Source organism: Antechinus flavipes, chromosome 3, assembly GCF_016432865.1.
Source record: "Antechinus flavipes isolate AdamAnt ecotype Samford, QLD, Australia chromosome 3, AdamAnt_v2, whole genome shotgun sequence".
NCBI lineage: Eukaryota > Metazoa > Chordata > Mammalia > Dasyuromorphia > Dasyuridae > Antechinus > Antechinus flavipes.
This window is the reverse complement of record NC_067400.1, coordinates 396,527,291-396,546,776: the sequence shown is the minus strand read 5'-3', so window position 1 is coordinate 396,546,776 and position 19,486 is coordinate 396,527,291. Positions and strand designations below refer to the sequence as shown.

Below are 19,486 nucleotides of genomic sequence, written 5' to 3'. Positions count from 1 at the left end.
TCTTGGGCTACCTGGAGGTCTGCACCGCCCCTCGGGGCTAGGTGATTGGATGGACGGCTAAGGGTAGGGGTGGGGGCGGTCCTAGAAGAGGCGGAGGGAGATCTGGAGGGAGGGAGGAAGTGAGAGTTTGCCGCCACTGGTTTGTAACCTTTACTCCGAAGGAAAAGTATCATGTGACTAACGGGCATTTTTATTTTCTTCTCGGTGCTGGGCTTCTCTCTTCTATAGTCTCCAGTGAGTGAGTAAGCGCGCACGTGGGGGGCTTATAGAGTGAGACCTCTGCATCCGTAGGCTCCGGGAAGTCACTGAAGCCTAGGGGCCCTGCTTGTGTGTGCGCACGCGTGTGCGTGTTTGTGTGTATACACGCGTGCACAAATGTGTGTTATGTATGAGTATGTACTAGCGTATATTATAAGTATGTGAATGTTTGCATGTGTGTCCAGAACTTGGAAAAACAGGATCAAGGAAATTTTGAGCTTATGGGGGTTTTTTTGGAGTTTTGTTTTTTGTTTTTTTTTTTTTTTTTTTCTCTGTAGAAATGATGCTTTTCATTCCTGAGAAGCTACAATGTATCCGACCTTGATTGGAGACCTAGTCCACAACCATGCTCACCTTGTTTTTTAAGTGTGTGCTATTTTGGCCTAAGTATCAAAGTGCCCTACGAGGCGCCATATATACTCAAATACATATCCAGAATTTTTGTCATTTTTGTCTTGTATTAAACCATGTCCTTAGGTGTTTGGACTGAATGATTTTTAAGGGACCCATCCTTATCCAAATTAATGAACTTGTGTTATTGTTGATACATATTGATTGGTATACTGAGAAAGGTATTATTATTTGAGTAATCTAAACTTTAATTTTTAGTGAAGTTTAAACTTCCCACTTTGGGTGTAAAACAAAAACTTCCGGAAGTACAAAAAAAGATCCGATTTCTCTCCCAACTTCCTTATGTTATTTTAGAGATAGAAAACTGGACATTTAGCAAAGGACAATTTATTTTAACATACTATTTTAAGAGTATGCTTACTATAAGTCATTTTTAGATATTCAGGGAAAGATGATGCTAAGAGAGTTTTAGTATTACCTTTTTGGGAAATTGCATCCCAAAAGAAAGTATATTTGAGGTTCAGAGGAGGAAGAAGGATAAAATAACAATGGAATGGCAAGTACTTTGCAATCGTTATCTCAATTGATCTTCAAAAACCCTGGGAGGTAGCTGCCTTTATAAACCCCATTTTGCAGATGAGGAAACTGAGGCAATGGAGTTTAAATGACTTTCTCAGAGTTACACAGAAAATATTTATGGTATCAAAGTTGAAGAGATAGTCCAGTAAGTCAAAATGTATGTAAGAATTTTCCAAGTAAAAAAGCCAGCATAAATAAATGACATGGAGGCAGGATGGTGAATGTAGGGAACAAGGAATAATTTATTTTATCTAAAACATTAAAGATTAAATTGTGGTGGGTTTGGAAAACATAATTTAAACTTCTTGAGATCATAGATTGTTTTATCTTTCTGTTTGTATCTCCAGTGCTCATAATACCTAGCATATAGCAGCCATCTATTAAAAAAAAAATACTCTTTGGTTAAATAATAAAGAGCCAGATTGAGAAATTTAGATTTTATTCTGTGGGTAATGGGAAACTAATGTAAATTTTTGAAAAATGGGATGATAGCAGAACTAAGAAAGGAAAATCATTGTATTATATGTTGAGGGAGGGGATAGAAACTGAATATGGAAATGGAAATACTTCTTGAAGATAATGACTTTTGATTGCTCTAGAATTTTTATAGGAATCCAAATTCTCTCTTTTTTTTTAAACATCAAGATTATGGGGAAAAATTTTTCCCCCAGCCATTTTTTTTAAAGTACTCATTTTAAATTTCAGTATTTTTCTCTTAATTCTTGCTCTCTGTCAACTCTTCCCTCACTTACTGTGAAATGATGAAGACCAGCATATGATGCAATTACAATAGAAAGAATTCTGAATTTGAAGTCAAAAGGATCTATAGAGGGGAGAGAATTAGCATTTATATTGGGCCTACTTTCTGTCAGACATAATGCAAAGAACTTTCCTCACAATGACCCTCTCATATAGATGGAATTCTCCTCAGTATACAGATGAGGAAACTCAGGCAAATAGAATTTAACTTTTTGGATTTGAATGCAAGTCTTCTTGACTTTAGGCACAGTACTTTTATCTGATACACCACTTAATTCCCTAAGATAGAAATTTATTAGGAAGAAGTGTGATCTAAGAATCAATTAGTAGTATAAAATTAATGATATAAGACTTGAATAGAAAGGGAGAAATCACTTCTAGTTGGGGTGTTCCTGGGAAACAGTTAAAGAAGGTGGTGTTTTTAAGTTGGGTTTTAAAAGAAGAGTTTTCAAGTGGAGATGAGGATGAGGATATTTACAAGAGAGAAGAATATATTGAATTAAAATACAGAGGTAGATAAATGCAAGGGGGAAAGGCATGTTTGGGGGGAAAAAAAAAGTAACCTAGATACTTTAGATGAGAAAAATAAAGGCTTTAGAGGTAGCATCTCTCACAGTGAATCAGGAAGACCTGACTTCAAGAACCTGAGTTCAAAGCCATCCTTAGATATTGTTGGGATTCAAGGGGGACCTGAAAATATTGAGATTCCAGACTAGTGTTGTGAAGTATCTCAAAAGATTTTTCAGGCTTAGACTCGTCTGCAAGTCAAGGGACAAAATTTATTATTAATTGTAATGCCAATTGAAGTAGGCTAAAGAAGTTAGCAAAGAATCAAGAGCATGAAGGTAAATTTATGGGGAAAACTTAGAGAAAACAGGTGTTTGATGTTACTGATATGCTAATTTTATGGCTTAGAGTTGGAGTTGTCTAGTTCTGACTTTGTGTGATGATGCAGTACCCTCCATAGTTCTCTGGGCAGAAATGGTGGGGGAGGATTTTCTGGAGGAGTGTTTTTAAGCCTGAAACATAACTAAGTCAAATGGCAGGCACTCAATTTTGTTCCTAACCGAATTAACTTTAAGCACTTCATTATTGTTGCTCACTAATTTCAGAAACTCTATGATTACTGACCAACAGGCTGTTTGTTATTTGACAGTCAGCAGTATTTATGGCCATAGCCTCCTGGTCAGATAGAAATACATTATTTTTAATTAAATCACTTCCAAGGCGGGGGGACTACATTCTTTCTAGAAGTTGTACCATATCATTTCCCCCTCAAGCAGTTGGGACCCAAATTCTTTTGAGGCAAAGGGATGAAGATCATTTTCCAGAGCTGCTTCAGCCTAAAAAGGGAGGGGCATAAGAGTTGGCCCTGTTTAGGAAGATCTAAGTCAAGGAGGGTAGGTGCTAAGGGGTGCTGAGTCTCAGAACAGTATCCCAGTTGAGCAAATAAGTTGGAGATACAGGACTTGAGATAAAGCTCACAAAAAGATTGAATAATAGTTGGCATAGAAACTTGAGTAACAAGATCCTTGCAGGTAAACACCATGTTAAAATACTTGGGAGGGTACTTCAATCGCAGAACAGTACATATCAAATAGCATTTATAAGAAAACACAGGACAAAACAGTACAAACAGAAGTTATCTTCACACTAGTACTAGTATGAAACTTGTACTAGTAACAAACTTGAATAAAATTGACTTTTTCATTGGTGTAACACAAAATATCCCATTGTTACATCCCTCTAAGAAAACTGAATGCACTAAAATTGTCTTCTCTAAACCATACTGAAGATGTTTCAAATTTAATTTCAATAATCAATAGAATAAATTAGGTCCCACAGATGGTTGTTATCAGTAGTCAAATATTCTTACATCATTTTGAAACATTTAAGGACCTTATTTCATACACATATATATCTAGTAATTGGCAGATGACTGGACCAAATACTCATTTACCTAATTGTTTAGGATATAAGTGCATATTTTCAGATTGAAAACAACAAGATCTTACATACTGATATTGTGCTCATGAGTTCTACTGTTACTTGCTCTGATTATAGAAATTTGCTATAAGAGGAAAAAAAGCAGGGATATGATTATAATGGCATCAAAACCGTCCTTCAGGTTTCAGCCTGGAAGCATGTACATAGCAGGATTAAGCATCCTTAGCTCTATGTGACTTCAGGTAATAGTCAAAACTTATGCAGTAACAATTACACCTCATAGCCAGACTCAGAAATAATCAGATGGGAAACAGTCATGTTCAAAGGAACACAGCTGGAAACTTGAGTCAGAAGGATTTGACCTTAAGCAAAGGCCAAGGTTATCCTTCTATCTCTTTCCCAGATACAGACATCTATTTCTGATGTTCAAGATGACATTCCTCTGAATAATTTATGGCATTTCTCACAAATAATGGATTGCTGACTTAATGATCTATCAGACAATCATACAAATTTTTTTTTTAATTTTAATATCTTTTTATTGATAGAACGCATGCCAGGGTAATTTTTTACAGCATTATCCCTTGCATTCATTTCTGTTCTGATTTTTCCCCTCCCTCCCTCCACCCCTTCCCCCAGATGGCAAGCAGTCCTTTACATGTTGAATAGGTTACAGTATATCCTGGATACAATATATTTGTGCAGAACCGAACAGTTTTCTTGTTGTACAGGGAGAATTGAATTCAGAAGGTATAAATAACCCGGGAAGAAAAACAAAAATGCAAGCAATTTATATTCATTTCCCAGTGTTCTTTCTCTGGGTGTAGCTGCTTCTGTCCATCTTTGATCAATTAAGGCTCTCTTTATCGAAAATATCCACTTCCATCAGAATACATCCTCAAACAGTATCGTTGTTGAGGTATATAATGATCTCCTGGTTCTGCTCATTTCACTCAGCATCAGTTCATGTAAGTCTCACCAGTCCTCTCTGTATTCATCCTGCTGGTCATTCCTTACAGAACAATAATATTCCATAACATTCATATACCACAATTTACTCAACCATTCTCCAATTGATGGACATCCTTTCATTTTCCAGCTTCTAGCCACTACAAACAGGGCTGCCACAAACATTTTGGCACATACAGGTCCCTTTCCTTTCTTTAGTATCTCTTTGGAGTATTAGCCCAGTAGAAACACTGCTGGATCAAAGGGTATGCACAGTTTGATAACTTTTTGAGCATAGTTCCAAATTGCTCTCCAGAATGGCTGGATGTGTTCACAATTCCACCAACAATGTATCAGTGTCCCTGTTTTCCCACATTCCCTCCAACCTTCCCCATTATCTTTCTCTGTCATTCTAGCCAATCTGACAGGTGTGTAGTGGTATCTCAGAGTTGTCTTAATTTGCATTTCTCTGATTAATAATGATTTGGAGCATATTTTCATATGTCTATAAGTAGTTTCAATTTCTTCGTCTGAGAATTGTCTGTTCATATCCTTTGACCATTTATCAATTGGAGAATGGTTTGATTTCTTATAAATTAGAGTCAATTCTCTATATATTTTGGAAATGAGGACTTTATCAGAACCTTTGATTGTAAAAATGTTTTCCCAGTTTATTGTTTCCCTTCTAATCTTGTTTGCATTTGTTTTGTTTGTACAAAAACTTTTCAATTTGATATAATCAAAATTTTCTATGTTGTGGTCAATAGTGATCTCTAGTTCTTCTTTGGTCATAAATTCCTCCCTCTTCCACAGGTCTGCGAGGTAAACTATCCTATGCCCTTCCAATTTATTTATCATCTCATTCTTTATGCCTAGGTCATGAACCCATTTTGACCTTATCTTGGTGTACGGTGTTAAGTGTGGGTCAATGCCTAGTTTCTGCCATACTGATTTCCAATTTTCCCAGCAATTTTTGTCAAATAATGCATTCTTATCCCAGAAACTGGTGTCTTTGGGTTTGTCAAACACTATATTATTAAAGTTATTGGCTGTTTTGTCCTTTGAACCTGACCTATTCCATTGATCAACTAGTCTATTTCTTAGCCAATACCAGATGGTTTTAGTAACTGCTGCTTTATAATATAATTTTAGATCTGGTACAGCTAGGCCACCTTCATTTGATTTTTTTTTCATTAATTCCCTTGAAATTCTTGACCTTTTGTTTTTCCATATGAACTTTGTTGTTATTTTTTCTAATTCATCAAAGTAGTTTTTTGGGTGTCTGATTGGTATAGCACTAAATAAGTAGATTAATTTAGGTAGTATTGTCATCTTTATTATATTTGCTCGCCCAATCCAAGAGCATTTAATATTTTTCCAGTTGGTTAGATCAGACTTAATTTGTGTGGAAAGTGTTTTGTAGTTTTGCTCATAAAGTTTCTGATTTTCCCTTGGCAGATAGATTCCTAAATATTTTATACAATCAGTAGTTACTTTAAATGGAATTTCTTTTTGTAACTCTAACTGTTGGGTTTTGTTAGTGATATATAAGAATGCTGATGACTTATGTGGGTCATACAAATTCTACTAATCATAGCTTAGGGCTAGATAGATTATTTTTATTCTCATGAAGTAACAGTGAAGCCATAAAAGTTTGTCCGGACTCATATGTATGAGGAATTTAACTTAACATCTTTCACATGATTTTCTTTTTGAGTTTAAACTCATACTGGTACAAAGATTAATCATTAGAAATCATTTTTATACATTAACAAGTTTAAGATTCTAAGTAAACACATTACTTGTTTAGCAACTATATAATCTAAACAAGGTCGTTTCTCAGGCTGAACATTTGCCTACACAGATGGATTCAAGAAATCTAGCAAGCTTACAAATTAAGGGAAGTTGACAGATATCCCAGAGAAGGGACTGAACTTGCTATTCATACCTGCCCACCCTTTAATGCTTCTGTAGGTTGTGCTATTTGATACCTCCACCTGTTCTGAAGAGAAAGAATACTGCATACTTCATATCTCAAGGCAAACTTTTAAGGCTTTCACCTTATCTTTTTCTACACACAGTAGTTATCAATTTTAGGTTTTAACAATGACAATAACTACAAATAATTCAGTTAACAATCTTAACCTTTTCACAAGTAATAGCCAAATAGTCTTAGTGGCAATCTCCTCTTAATTTGAAAGCAAAGGTGGAAATACCTAATTCCCTAAATTACATTTGCAAAACATTATAAAACATGATTGGCAAGGCTGATAAAATAAACTTTCCACCTTCTTTCAGTTGTTTAGTTTATTCTTTCCCCCAGCTGTTGTAGCTTTGGAAGTTCTCAGGGATGGTTTTGGTTTCCCTTCCTGTTCCTTTAAATAATTTTCCCTTTTTTTAACAAAGAAAACAAGGCAATTCTTAAAATTCAGGTAGAACAAAATCTATTGAAAAAGTGCTTAGGAAATTCACATAATTGCAATCAAGTTTCCACTTTTAACAAACATATTAGTTTAAAAAGTTATTTTAAAATTGACAACTTTAGTTTATGAGATTTCCAAAATTTGAATGAGAAGTTCTAATCAAACTTAACTCTTTTTTGCGTGTTTTCCCATTTCACACAAATCTTTTCTCTTTAGTGAATCAGGGAAAGATTAAGTGATATTTTTTACTTACAGATAAGATACTTACAGATACAGAAAAGTCTGACTCCCAATAATTCAAAAGCAAACTATTTCTTCCAGTTTTTAAAGAAGCAATGAATTGCTTTTCTGTTTTTTCTAGGGTTCCCAAACTATTAAATCCTGTTAACACTATCTCTGCAAATAGATTACAACTTACATATCCCTTTAGTGGGCTTGGAATAAAGCCCCCTAAAAACTGTTTTTACTATCATATCTTAAGTAATAAGTTTCAGTGAATTGAGTATATTTCTTTCTCTTTCTCTCTTCATCGGTCCATCCTTCTATTCCTGCTGCAGTCAAGGAGGAAAGGGGGAAGAAAGAGAAAGAGATTCTCCTCTATGCACTGTCCTAGTATGGTGACCTTAAATTTAATTGAAATTGCTTCCAAATTATTTTACACACACAAAAATCATTTATAACACCTTGGCATTATATGTTGGTCATATCTAAAAACCCATAAAGTTGTCAAATATGAAGGAATTACATCCAATAAAATAGTTTAAATTCTTATAGCATTTGCTTTTTGCAAAGCACTTGTACAATCATCTGATCTGTACAACAGCTATCATTATTATTTCTCTTTCCAAATCAGAAAAATGGGCAAACAGGTAAAATAATTTGCCATAAATCACACAGCTAATACATTTCTGCAATAGAGACAGCCAATGGTGGGATATGTCACAATAAAGCATCAGACTCTGAAAACTCTGAGACCTTAGATGTCCTTTGCATAGAGGGATAGGATCTATGATTTCATTAATATAGGAAACTATTGAATGAGTAAGTTTCTTCTATCAATATTAATTGTACCTTCTCTATAATTTAGTATTAAAGCTGTCCAGGATACCATAGAGTTAAGTGATTTGCCCAAAGTCATGCAGCTAATATGTGTCAGAGGTGGGACTTGAACTTTGATTTTCCTGCTTCTCAGTCTTGCTTTCTATCCCAATACAACCACTTTTATTTCTAATAGAATAGGATCTTAATGAAAGGCAGGATGGTGTAGTGCAGGGATTGGCAAACTGGGAGCTAATAATTTTTAAAATGTACAAACCATACTTTGCTCCTGGTCAACTAAAAAGTAATAAGTTGGATATTATCCTTGGATTGTAGTTCGCCAATCCCTGATGCAGTGGATTGAGAACTCATTTTACAGCCATGAAAACTTGGGTGCCTTTCTGACCTCTGGTTGTGGGATCTTGGGTTAATCACTTAATTTTCAGTTTTCTAGGCAACTCTTTAAGGCTCTAAGTTTCAAAGAAAATGCAAGTCTTCTTAAGGAGAGGGAATTTCCATAAATAATAAAATCCCAGGTGCAGTTCCTGTTCCTGAAGAATATGCCCCCATCATTTTATAATATAGAAAATTGAGGTCCAACAAGAAGGGACTTCATTGTTCTTTTTTGATTCACCTTCTCTTTGCCTGACCATTCCTTCTCATTCTCTTTTGCAGAATCATTATTGATTACTATACTCTTTTCTGCGTTTGTATATTATTTTGTCTAGGTACTTTTCTCTTTCTTTAGTTTGGTCAACTGTATCCAATTTCCATGAATTATCTTTGTGCAAATGACTTCCAAATCTAAATATCAGGTCTTTTGTTCAAGCTCCAATTCCACATCACTAGTTGCTTGTGGACATTTTAATCTGGATCCCCCATAGTCATCTCAAACTCAAATGTTCAAAACAGAACTTCTTATCTTTCCAATAAAACTATTCTTGATTTTGTTGAGAATATTACTATCCTTCTAGTCACCCAGGTTCTCAATCTCCTATCAGTCTTCAAATATTCACATTCCCTCACAAGTTATGGTGATTTTATTTCTACAGTATCTCTTGTGTTTGCCCACTTCTCTCTCTTCACCTGGTCAACTCTTTGTCATCTTTCACCTAGACTATTTCAATCCTCCTGATTGATCTCCTTGCACATAAATCAATTTCTACATATGTGCCAGAATGATTTTCTTTAAGCACAGGGTATAGTTATGAAATTCCCTACTTCATAAACTCCTGTGGTTTACTATTTCTATTCCCCTTATCAACATGTTCAAGGAGGATTAGTATCTCTAGTATGAGGGCTTGCTGAGCCCTTGTTAAGATTACTCATCCACTTTTGGTGTCCCTCCAGCACTCAACTCACCCATAGCTCCAAGAAGCTTGAGCATCATAATGGACACAGCCAGTAAAACTGTCTTGGGAGATGGTTTAGGATAATAGACCAGCCACAAACCCAGGGGTGAGTTAAGGGATTTTCTATCCCAACTATTTGAAGACATCCTCTGTTAAAATAGGCAGGTGAGAACAATTTGTTCCAGTGGCCATGAAAGCAAGTGATGCAGACACTTGAGCCCTTAAACTCTGATCAGACAAATAAAACACCAATGCCATCCAGTGTGTCTTTGGCCATCACTTATTGTCCTGACTCTTGTGTTGCTACTGGACTTCAATGACTCTGAAAGAGAGAATGAGGCTGGCAACTTTGTGTAACCCTTCCTTAAATTCAATTTATGCATGAATCAGAACATCATTTTGCAATATCATTGGTCCTCTTTGGAAAAAGAAAGAACAAAACAACGAACAAACAATAGTTTTAAGTCACTCAAAAAATATGGATTTAAAAACTTAAGGACAAGGCACTGTGCTTAGTGGTGGTGATTTTGTGTGTGTGTGTGTGTTTATATATGAAGCTATGTCCCTAATCTCAATGATCCTATAGTCCATTTGGGGAAATAAATGGCATGTACCCCCCAAAAAATGATATAGAAGATATATGCTATAGAAGGGAGGAGATAAATCATTCACATCTAAGAGGAAAGATTTAAGATAAACAGTTTGGTAGGACAGTCATAGTAGGAAATGATAGAAGGAGATTTCACAAGCTATATTTCAATGCATAGTAGGGAGTAATAAAAAGATTTCTTAGAGGAAGCAGAGTGACTCAGAGGTTTAGGAAGATCTGAGTTCAAATTCAGACTCAGATACTTACCAGCTGTATGACCCTGTGGAAGTCACTTAACTTCTGTTTGCCTTAATTCATTGAAGAAGGAAATGACAATCTTTGACAAAAAATAACAACAACAACCCTGTGGATAGTATTGATATGGAGATGGGAAGATTATCAAACATGACTGAACTACAATAATAAGATGTTTTGTTTAGAACTAAGGATTTGCCTTGATTAGAATGAAGGATAAGGGATGAATAGTAGGAATTTAGGCTGAGGCTAGATTGAGAAAAGCCTTATAAGAAGATTACTTTTGTGGTGATGTGTAATACAGATAAGAGGAGGGAGATCAGTTGGGAAGCTTATGTTGTCAATTAGGTGAGTCTTTGGAAAGTGTTATGGTATATTATGTGTTATGATAGCAGTAGGAATAGAAAGAGTATAAGATGAATACAGAATCTTCAAAACTAAGAGTTTTTGAGATATGGGAGGAAACTAATTGGATATGAAGAGGAAAACTGGAAAGAAGGAAGAATAAAAGATAATTGAGTGCCAAAAGAAATTGTGATGCTATTATAGAAAACAGGAAAATCAAAACAGTAGCTATTTTGTGGAGGGTAAAGGGAGCAGGTCAGTCTGTGTGAATGTTAGCGCAAGGCATTCACTACATTTGCGAATACCCTTGTTCCACTCTGTATTCACTATTGCCAGTCTCTCCTAATTCCCAGGCCCTCAGAGAAATCTCTGGCCACTGTCTTTTGCAGTGCTTAAACCAATTTTTACAAACTTATCTATGTCTGAGGTCTTCAGAGATCTCTGGCCATCATTTTATAGGAATGATGGTTTAGATACATGGTAGAGCTCTCGAGAACAGCCATGTGCAAGCTCAAGACCTTTTATTCATGTGTTCAAATGCTGCCTAGCTGACCTCCTGCCGACTCCCACTGAACACCAGTTTAAAGAACTACTTCCCACAGCTTAAATAGGGTCTGTGAGGTCACATGCACAGCCAATCAGAGAAGGAAACGCCTTTCGTTAATGATGCTATCTCAATGTGGTCAGTTCCCACCCAGGAGGCGGGCTCTGTTTATTCACAGAAATCAGTTCCTTGGATCTCAGGCAAAGCTGGGATCTCAGGCACAGTTTGTTCACTTCCTTTTTGCACTTGTAAGTGACTTGACCCTTACAAGTCTGGGTCTTAAGTTTTTGGCTTTAGACTTCATGAGTTCAAGATATAAAAATTTAAATACCCAAAAAAGAAGTTGGACCTGTTTTTGAAACTAATTTTTTGTGATGCGCTATCATCTTACTATTTCTTATGTTTTCCCCAAATAGTTCTACTTTTAAGAAGAATGAAGCAGTTGCCTGCAGCTACTGTTCGGCTCCTTTCAAGTTCTCAAGTGATCACTTCTGTGATCAGTGTTGTAAAAGAGCTAATAGAAAATTCATTGGATGCTGGTGCCACAAATATAGATGTTAAGCTGGTAAGTTTTCTTAACAATGAAAATAAGCCAGTGAAAGGCCAGAGCAATTAGTACATTTTCTTTTTTCATGCTAATTAATTATTATTTGCACACAAAAATCTGTCTTGTTTAAAGTCTGGACTACAAGTCCAGAAGTCTTGAATTATTTCACATTCAGCATTAATTTAGCTGAAGAATTTCAAAACTCACAGAAGAGGTGCCTATTCTAACTAAAATTCATCTCTTTAGATACTCCAGTCTTCAGTCATTTTAGATACTGTTCCCAGTCATTGAAAACCAATTAAAGGAGTTCCCTGTTTCTTTTCAACAGGATACCAAGTCTCATGTGTGCCTTTTTAGTAAATGTCCTTTGAATAAATTCATGTCTTGTAATCTCATTAAATTGTAATTGATCTTTTCTGATTCATAGTCACCATTTACATAGTACTTACTGTGTGCCAGGTGCCATGCTAAGCATCTCAGTTTTTATTTCCTTTGATCCTCACAATAACCTAGAGGGATAGGTTCTGTTATTATCCCTATTTTACAGGAAAACTGAGGCAGACAGGTCAAGTGACTTGCCCAGGGCCACAGCTAATATATGAGATAAGATTTGAACTCAGGTCTTCCTAAATCCACATGATCCATTCATTGTGCTAGCAGCTACCCCCAGCTATCATCTTCAAAGATTATACTTCCCGACCAGGTACCTACTAATACTAATTCAACAAAGAAACAACATTTTACAGATTTTTTAGGATATCACTTTCTTGATCATTTTAAGGTTCTGTCCTCCCTCTAAATTAAGAAAGAAAAGGAAATTTATAAAGTAAACATTTACAATAGCAAAACCTATAATTTTGATTTTGCTTCATAGAAAACTTTTAAAACTTTAAACCATGATAATAATTTCCAAAAAATACTTTGAAGGGAAGATAATTATCACAACTGTACTGAATACAAAATAAATTGTGTTTAGAAAATTAAAGTACTAGCAATTATTATATGGTATAATATTCAGAAAACATTTCCATTTCCTGTAGTATAATTTATAACCCTTCTGTTATAAATTTTTAGAATACCCCAAAATTTGTTATTTGATTTCCCCATACTTAACTTTTAAAAATGTAACACACTTCAGTTATATTTGTTGTACTTTTTGCATTAGAAGCTAAGTAATTAACTAAATAATTTTTCATAACTTTTTGTCCTTTGTAGGAAAATTATGGATTTGATAAAATAGAAGTTCGAGACAATGGTGATGGGATCAAAGCTGTTGATGCACCTGTGATGGCAGTAAAGCACTATACTTCAAAAATAAACAGTCATGAAGATCTTGAAAACTTAACAACTTATGGTTTTCGTGGGGAAGCCTTGGGGTCAATTTGTTGTATAGCTGAGGTAAGATAAAAAATTTCATTAATATTTTTCTGTGATCCTTTATATCCTAGAATGTATATTTCTTATTTGTAAACCTGATTCTTCCCATCTCTCCCTTTTTTTCCCTCATTTGTTTAAAATTGACAAATAATCTTTTATCTTTGGGTTTAGTATTGACAAATGTTAGAAAAAACAATTCTTTTTTGTTTGTTTGATATCCCAGTTAAGTCTGTGTTCACTTTTCATCACTTTTCAGAGCTGCCACTGAGTAATTAATAAGTTTGTTTGCTAGATGGCAGCACTATACTTGGTTTTTTTGTTTTTTTGTTTGTTTGTTTTTTTACTTTAGAAGTACAAAGTAATGGATGTAATTTCTGTATAATAAGTTTACTGCTCACAATAACTGTTTTTCTTTTTTAGTTTAAGCCTTTAAGATTCTAACTTTAATTACTTTTATTTGCATTTTATATACTTAGTAAACTTGAAATATGAATAGCTAAAGTAAGCTTGATCTTCAGAATTAAGAAATCAGTGATTATTTTAATAAAAGACAACTTTGATATTTCCTTATGAGTAACAATGGCTTGCATAATGTGTTATTAAATTAGTTGAAATATTGTGGAATATGTTATAAGATTCTGTAACATTTTCTTTTCTAAAAATTTTGAGGCCTTAAATAGAACTTTTCATTGTAACACATTGTCTTATCCTAGTTTATTTTATTATTGTCTGTAAGAAAGCATCAATTACTAATAAAATAACAGCCTTAAAATTTATTTTTAATAAGTTTTTTTTTTAATTTTCAAAATACATGCAAAGATAGTATTTAACATTCTTCCTTGTGAAACCTGATGTTCCAAATTTTTCTCCCTCCCTTCCTCCCACCTTCCTCCCTTGGTAGACAGCATGTAATCCAATATAGGTGAAATATGTGCAATTCTTCTAAACATACTTCTGCAAACATATTTCCATATTTATCATGCTGTACAAAAAAAAAAAATCAGATCAAAAAGGAAAATAAATGAGAAAGAAAAAAAAGCAAACCATAACAACAAAGGTGAAAATACTATGTTGTGACCTTCATTCAGTCCCCATAGTCTTCTCTCTGGATGCAGATGGCTCTCTCCATCACAAGTCTATTGGAATTGGCCCAAATCACCTCATTGTTGAAAAGAGCCAATTCCATCAGAATTGATCATCACATAATCTTCTTGTTGCTGTGTACAATGTTCTCTTGGTTTTATTCACTTCACTTAGTGTCAATTCAAGTCAAGTCTCTCTGAAATCATTCTGCTAATCATTTCTTATAGAATAGTATTACATTACATTCATATACCATAACTTAATCATTCACTAACTGATGAATGTAACATTCATTTTCCAATTCCTTGCCATTACAAAAAGGGCCACTGCAAACATTTTTGCACATGTGGGTCCTTTTCCCTTTTTTATGATTTCTTTGAAATACAGATCCGGTTATAAACCCTGCTAGATCAAAGAATATGCACACTTTAATAGCTTTTCGAGCATAGTTCTAAGTGCTCTCCAGAATTGTTGGATCAGTTCACAACTTCACCAATATTGTATGAGTGTCCTAGTTTTCCCACATCTCCTCCAGCATTTATCATCTTTTCCTGTCATCTTAGCCAATTTGAGAGGTGTGTAGTAGTATCTCAGAATTGTTTTAATGTGCATTTCTCTAATCAACGGTGATTTAGATCATTTTTTAATGACTAGAAATGTTTTTAATTTCTTCATCTGAAAATTGTGTTCATATTCTTTGACTATGTATCAACTGGAGGATGGCTTGTATTATAAATTTGAGTCAATTTTGTATTTTTTTTTAGAAATGAAGCCTTGACCAATTTCCAAATAATACATGGCCAAAGGCTATGAACAGATGATTTTCAGGTGAAGAAATTGAAACTATTTCTAGTCATATGAAAAGGTGCTCTAAATCACTATTGATCAGAGAAATGCAAATTAAGACAGCTCTGAGGTACTACTACACACCTGTCAGATTGGCTAAGATGACAGAAAAAGATAATGACAAATGTTGGAGGATATGTGGGAAAACTGGGACTCGAATACATTGTTGGTGGAGTTGTGAATGACTTCAACCATTCTGGAGAGCAATTTGGAACTATGCTCAAAAAGTTTTATGAAACGGTGTATATCCTTTGACCCAGCAGTGTTACTACTGGGATTATATTCCAAAGAGATATTAAAGAAATGAAAGGAACCCACATAGGCAAAAATGTTTGTGGCAGGCCTTTTTGTAATGGTTAGAAACTAGAAACTAAATGGATGTCCATTGGCTGGAGAATGGGTGAGTAAATTTTGGTATATGAATGTTATGGAATATTATGGTTCAGTAAGAAATGACCAGCAGGATGCTTTCAGAGAGGCCTGGAGAGACTTATATGAACTGATGCTAAGTGATATCAGCAGAAGCAGGAGATCATTATACATGGCAACAACAAGACTATACAATGATCAATTATGATGGACGTGGCCCTCTTCAACAATGAGATGATTCAAACAAGTTCTAATTGTTCAGTGATAAAGAGAACCATCAACAACTCAGGTCCTCCTCACTTCAGGGGTGGTGCTCTATCCACTGCACCACCTAGCTGCCCTAATTGTCTGCTGTTTTGAAAAATAAAAAGCTTTAATTAAAAAAAAAAAGAGAAAAAGAAATGAAGCTTTGATCAGAATCCTTGGCTATAAATATTTTTCCCCAGTTTTCTGCTTTCCTTCTAATCTTGGGTACATTGATCTTTTTTTTCCCCAAAACCTTTTTAATATAATCAAAATTATCCAATTTATAGTGTTGGTATTTAGAATCAACCTTTTCAGAAAAACAATTGCTGCTTCATCAATCACATATTTGTTGAATGCTTACTATAACAAAGTAGTACATGAACCTTTTTTTGAAGAATGTTTATGACCATTGACAAAGAAGAAAATGGAATAAGTAAAAGTTTGACCTGTTCAGGGATATATACTATCCTTGTGTCTATGTCACAGGATGATGAGAGGGGAACAAGCATTTATAAAATGCATACTAAGTACCAGATCCTATGTTAAGTGCTTTACAAATATCGTCTCATTTGATTCTCATAACAACCTGGGAAGTAAGTACTATTGTTAGCCCCATTTTACAGTTGAGGAAACTAATGCACATAGAGCTTAAGTAATTTGCTCAGGCTCACACAGCTAGTCAGTGTGTGAGGCTAAATTTGCACTCAATTGTTTCTTCTTACCTCTAGTTTATCACAATATATGAAATAGTATATGCTTAATAAATGATTGTTCATTATAAGCACTGTAAGTTAACATTCTTGCTTTTGAATGAAGAGCATAAATACTTATATACAAGGTATTGAAAATAGGAAAACAAGACAGACTTTACTCATTGAAAGCTTACATTTTGATTGGGGAGACAGTGGATTTAGGAGGTGTTAGCTGGGCAACTAGGTGGCACTAGTGGATAGAGCATTGGACCTTCAGGAAGACTCATCTTCCTGAGTTGAAATCTGGCCTCAGACACTTACTAGCTGCGTAAGTCACTTAACCTTGTTTGTCTCGCGTAAGTCACTTAACCTTGTTTGTCTCGATTTCCTCGTCTATAAAATGAGCTAGAAAAGGAAATGACATCACTCAGTATTGGCTAGACAGCACAGTGATTAGAACATTAGGTTTGGAATCAGGAAGACTTATTAAGTCTGGTTTCCAATACTCACTGACAATGTAATCTTGGGCAAGTCATTTAACCTTGTTTGCTTCAGTTTCCTCATGTGTATACTGAGTTGGGGAAGGAAATGACAAACCACTTCAGTATTTTTGCCAAGAAAACTCCAAATAGGCTTACAAAGAGTTGGACACAACTGAACAACAACAAAAACAAGCAGCAAATCAGATGGAAGGGCCAGAAGGAGACTTCCAATCAAGATGACAGAAGTAACAGAATAATCCAGATACCAAGCATATTCAGCAAGACTTAAAAAAAGAACATCAGATCAAATAATAATTAAGAAATTTTTGGGAAAACTATACTATCTTCATCCAACCTATGCTGGCATGGGGCAACACCCTAAAGATTGCAGACAATAGATTGTGGATCTTCCTAGAGATGTTGGGGGAAAAAATAGCATGTGGAAGCTTTTTCTTTTTCATTCCTTCTTTCCTTCCTTCTTTCTTTCTTTTTTTTTTTTTTTGCTAAGCCATTTGGATTAAGTGACTTGCCCAGGGTCATACTAGCTAGGAAGTATTAAGTGTCTGATGCTGGATTTGAACTCAGGTCCTCCTGGCTTCAGGGCAGGCACTCTATCCACTGCACCATCTAGCTGCCCACGTGGAGGCTTTTTAAAATACTTTAGTGGAATTGGGAGATTATAGCAGCATTCTATACTAGGAATAAGAGAACTTAATTTCTTACCGTAGAAATCTATAGTGAAGAAACTCCAGCAGTAAGTTCCCCTGAAGACTCTGACCTTCACAAAGAGGAGTCAGAATACAGCCTCTTAGAATCTTTAATGTTGTTAACCATCCACAAATAATCATAGCTCTAAATGAGGAAGGAGCAGTAACTCCTGAGAGCTTCAGAAAAGAAGCCCCAGAGCAATCAAATATTGTTCAGAACCTAGTAGCAGGAACTATATAAGTGATAAATTACATATCAAGAAGGTAGTAATGAATCTGCACCTTCAAAGGCTCTGAAAGTTTTTCAGCACACTAACCAGACCTTGAAGAGCTCAGTGCTCTATTGTTACAAGATTCAAGGCAAATTTGAGATCTCTATCTCTAATAGCAATGGATATGAAGACTAGCAGAAACAATATAGTTTGGAGACAGACATATATATACACACATACACTCATCTGTCATCATAAAGGTGGCTGCCATGTTATATCCAAGAGTTACTAGATCAATCAAAGCCAGGCTATATACAAAATGTGTTAGTAAAGCTAATAAAATGAGTAAGGAAAACACACTGATAAACAATTTTATAGACCAAGGACATGAACTAAGAAGAAAAAACATCATGGCAATTGCACACTGAATTTTAGATAAAGATATGACTTAAGAATAAGTACTCCTAAAATTTCTGAAAAAGATAAAGAGATTTTTTTTTAAAGGGATATTATAAAGTAAATGGGAACTCTAGAAGAAAGAATTGGAAAGAATAACAAGCTTTATTCTTGGTGTAAAACTTTTCCAAAATAAATGACTTCTGAAAATTAAGGTAGACAAGGAAAAAGCAGTGAGTTTTTGAGGCAACAGAAATACTAGAATAAAAACAAAAGAAAAATAAAAAAAAAAGAAAAGGAAGGATATATATGTTATCTCCTTTCAAAAACAATTATTCTAGAAAACAGGTCAAGGAAAGAGTTACCACAAAATTCTAAATACCATATTTCAAGAAATTTTGAAAGAAGAAAACATTTCAGACATAATAAAATTAAAAAGCAGAAGAAAATAGAATCTTCAGGTTACCTCCTCAAAGAAGCCCAAAATGAAAACTCCCATAAACATCATAGGCAAAATCCAGAGATTCCAGATCAAAGAAATACTGCAAGCAGACTGAAACAAGTTCAAGTACTTAACAACCTTAGTTGGGATTAATCAAGATTTCTGCTGTTATCTTCATCAAGTAGAGGAGCATGAACAAATGATATAGATATTTGAAAGGATAAAAGACAAAAGTTCAGAATAACTTAGGCAATACAACTTAAAGGAGAAAACCCTTCAGGGTGTAAAAAGGTGAACGTTAGTGACTCCTTAGAGGACATTCTAATCACATTCTGATGAAAACAACAAAGTTAAATACAAATGTTGAAATATAAACACAGGAGTTGAGACTACTGGAAAGGTACATTAGTTTGAACATTTGGAAGGTGACAGAGTGAAGATCAGAGACAGGTGGCTCGGTAATTAGATTGCTGGACTTGGAATCAAGGCTTGATTCCATATTTAGAAGTTTTGTGACTGTGGGTAAGTCATTTAATTTCTATTTGCCTTGATCCACTGGAGCAGTGAATGGCAACTCATTCTACTATTTTGGCCAAGAAAAATCCAAGGACAATATTGTCATGCTTTGGTCCATGTGGTGCTGTAGAATCAGACATCACTGAACTGCAGCAAAAAAAATGAACAAGTATTTGCATGAAG

General features: G+C 34.9%; 1 protein-coding gene across 2 annotated transcripts in view; it reads left to right on the top strand.

The window, feature by feature from the left end:
- Positions 1-80: 80 nt before the first annotated feature.
- Positions 81-19,486, top strand: part of PMS1 (PMS1 homolog 1, mismatch repair system component) — a 109,223-nt gene continuing 89,817 nt past the window's right edge. For both annotated transcript variants that reach the window (XM_051986025.1, XM_051986024.1), the window contains exons 1-3: positions 81-234; positions 11,805-11,953; positions 13,151-13,333. In XM_051986025.1, coding sequence (XP_051841985.1) covers positions 11,822-11,953; positions 13,151-13,333 — 315 coding nt within the window. In that variant the 5' untranslated portion in view covers positions 81-234; positions 11,805-11,821. The remainder of the gene's footprint in view (positions 235-11,804; positions 11,954-13,150; positions 13,334-19,486) is intronic.